The sequence below is a fragment of the Suricata suricatta genome, chromosome 5, assembly GCF_006229205.1.
Source record: "Suricata suricatta isolate VVHF042 chromosome 5, meerkat_22Aug2017_6uvM2_HiC, whole genome shotgun sequence".
Lineage (NCBI taxonomy): Eukaryota > Metazoa > Chordata > Mammalia > Carnivora > Herpestidae > Suricata > Suricata suricatta.
Genome location: NC_043704.1, coordinates 104,258,628 through 104,259,960, shown reverse-complemented (window position 1 = coordinate 104,259,960; position 1,333 = coordinate 104,258,628). Strand labels below are relative to the sequence as shown.

The 1,333-nt window shown below is 46.7% G+C and overlaps 1 protein-coding gene across 1 annotated transcript in view; it reads right to left on the bottom strand.

Moving 5' to 3' along the window:
- Window positions 1–570, bottom strand: part of RARRES1 (retinoic acid receptor responder 1) — a 39,977-nt gene extending 39,407 nt beyond the window's left edge. Inside the window, exon 1 of the mRNA XM_029938754.1 lies at window positions 435–570. Within this exon, the coding sequence (XP_029794614.1) occupies window positions 435–570 (136 nt within the window). The remainder of the gene's footprint in view (window positions 1–434) is intronic.
- Window positions 571–1,333: the final 763 nt, after the last annotated feature.

The window sequence follows — 1,333 nt, the reverse complement described above, 5'->3', positions numbered from 1 at the left end:
GAAGGCAGAAGAGAGGGCTGGCACACAATCTCCTTTGAGGTCTAAGCCGTTTCCAGGGAAGAGAAAAGGAACCAGTTTTTGTTTTGTTTTCCTTTCCTTTTTGTCCTCCCCAAACAGCTCCACAGAATCAGAGCAAAGCACTCTCATCCTTCTGAAATGGAACATTTCAATTAGCTAGCTGTGCTCTTTACAGAAACATACTGCTGGTCAAAATGATCTCAAAGTGTTTTCCCTTTAGCTTTAATCTAACACTCAGTTTGCAACACTAGAAATCAAAGGGGTCTTCCTTAGGCTTCCTTAATTCTTAGGTAAAGTAGCAAAGTCAGAATGCATTGTTATCTTGCAACAATTTGTTCCTATAGACCGGTAAGCATTCTTCCAGAAGCCCCGGTCTGGGTTGCCTGGAGGGGGTCCTGCCTTCCCCCTCCCCCCACCTCCAAGGAAGCTCTGTTCCGGAGACACTTGCATGTGATGACTCCTGCTCCGACTCAGCACCACACAAAGAGCATCTGGGCTGGCCTTCTCTCCACCCATGTTCCAGCTGCTGACGCCCAGCTTGGCCCAGCGCATGGAAGTTCATCTGGCTTTAATTTCTGTGTGAGTCTTCTGTTTACTCCCTTCCCAAGAATGGGTAAAGGAAACTTGGCAAACCATGGCCTGCTTGGTCAGGATTGTAGGGACTAATAATGCCTGTGGCATACATTGGTATTGTTCTGTGTTTTATAGAAAACTTGTGTATGGAAGCTCCTGGATTGGCTTGGTGCTATGTCGGCCTGCTAAGGAGAAATGTCACCAGCTGACAGGAGGGCAGGTTGACATTTGAGAGTGAGTCATCCTAAGCATTCAGAGGTGTGAGAAGAGATACCAAGGGGACTGTGAAATTTCTCCCAGGGGCAAAGGAAGGAGGGGATGGTGGCTCTGTGGACTGTTTTAAATGCAGCCCTGCATAAGGCCATGATGTTGAAGGCATTAAATACTGAGTTCCTGTCTAGCTCTGTTCTCCAATTCTGGAGACTAGAAAACAGAGCAGAACAAAACAAATGCAAACCTCCAGATCACGATATATTCATTTTCGCCTTTTATTTTTAATTTTTTAATGATTATTTTTGAGAGCAGGACGGAGAGTGAGCAGGGGAGGGGCAGAGAGAGAGGGAGACACAGAATCCAAGGCAGGCTCCAGGCTCTGAGCTGTCAGCACAGAGCCCAATGTAGGACTTGAACTCACAAGCCACAAGACCATGACCTGAGCCAAAGTCAGACGCTTAACCGACTAAGCCACCCAGGTGCCCCCAAATTTTACCCCTTTAAAAAAAAATAAAACCGTGTGAGTTGC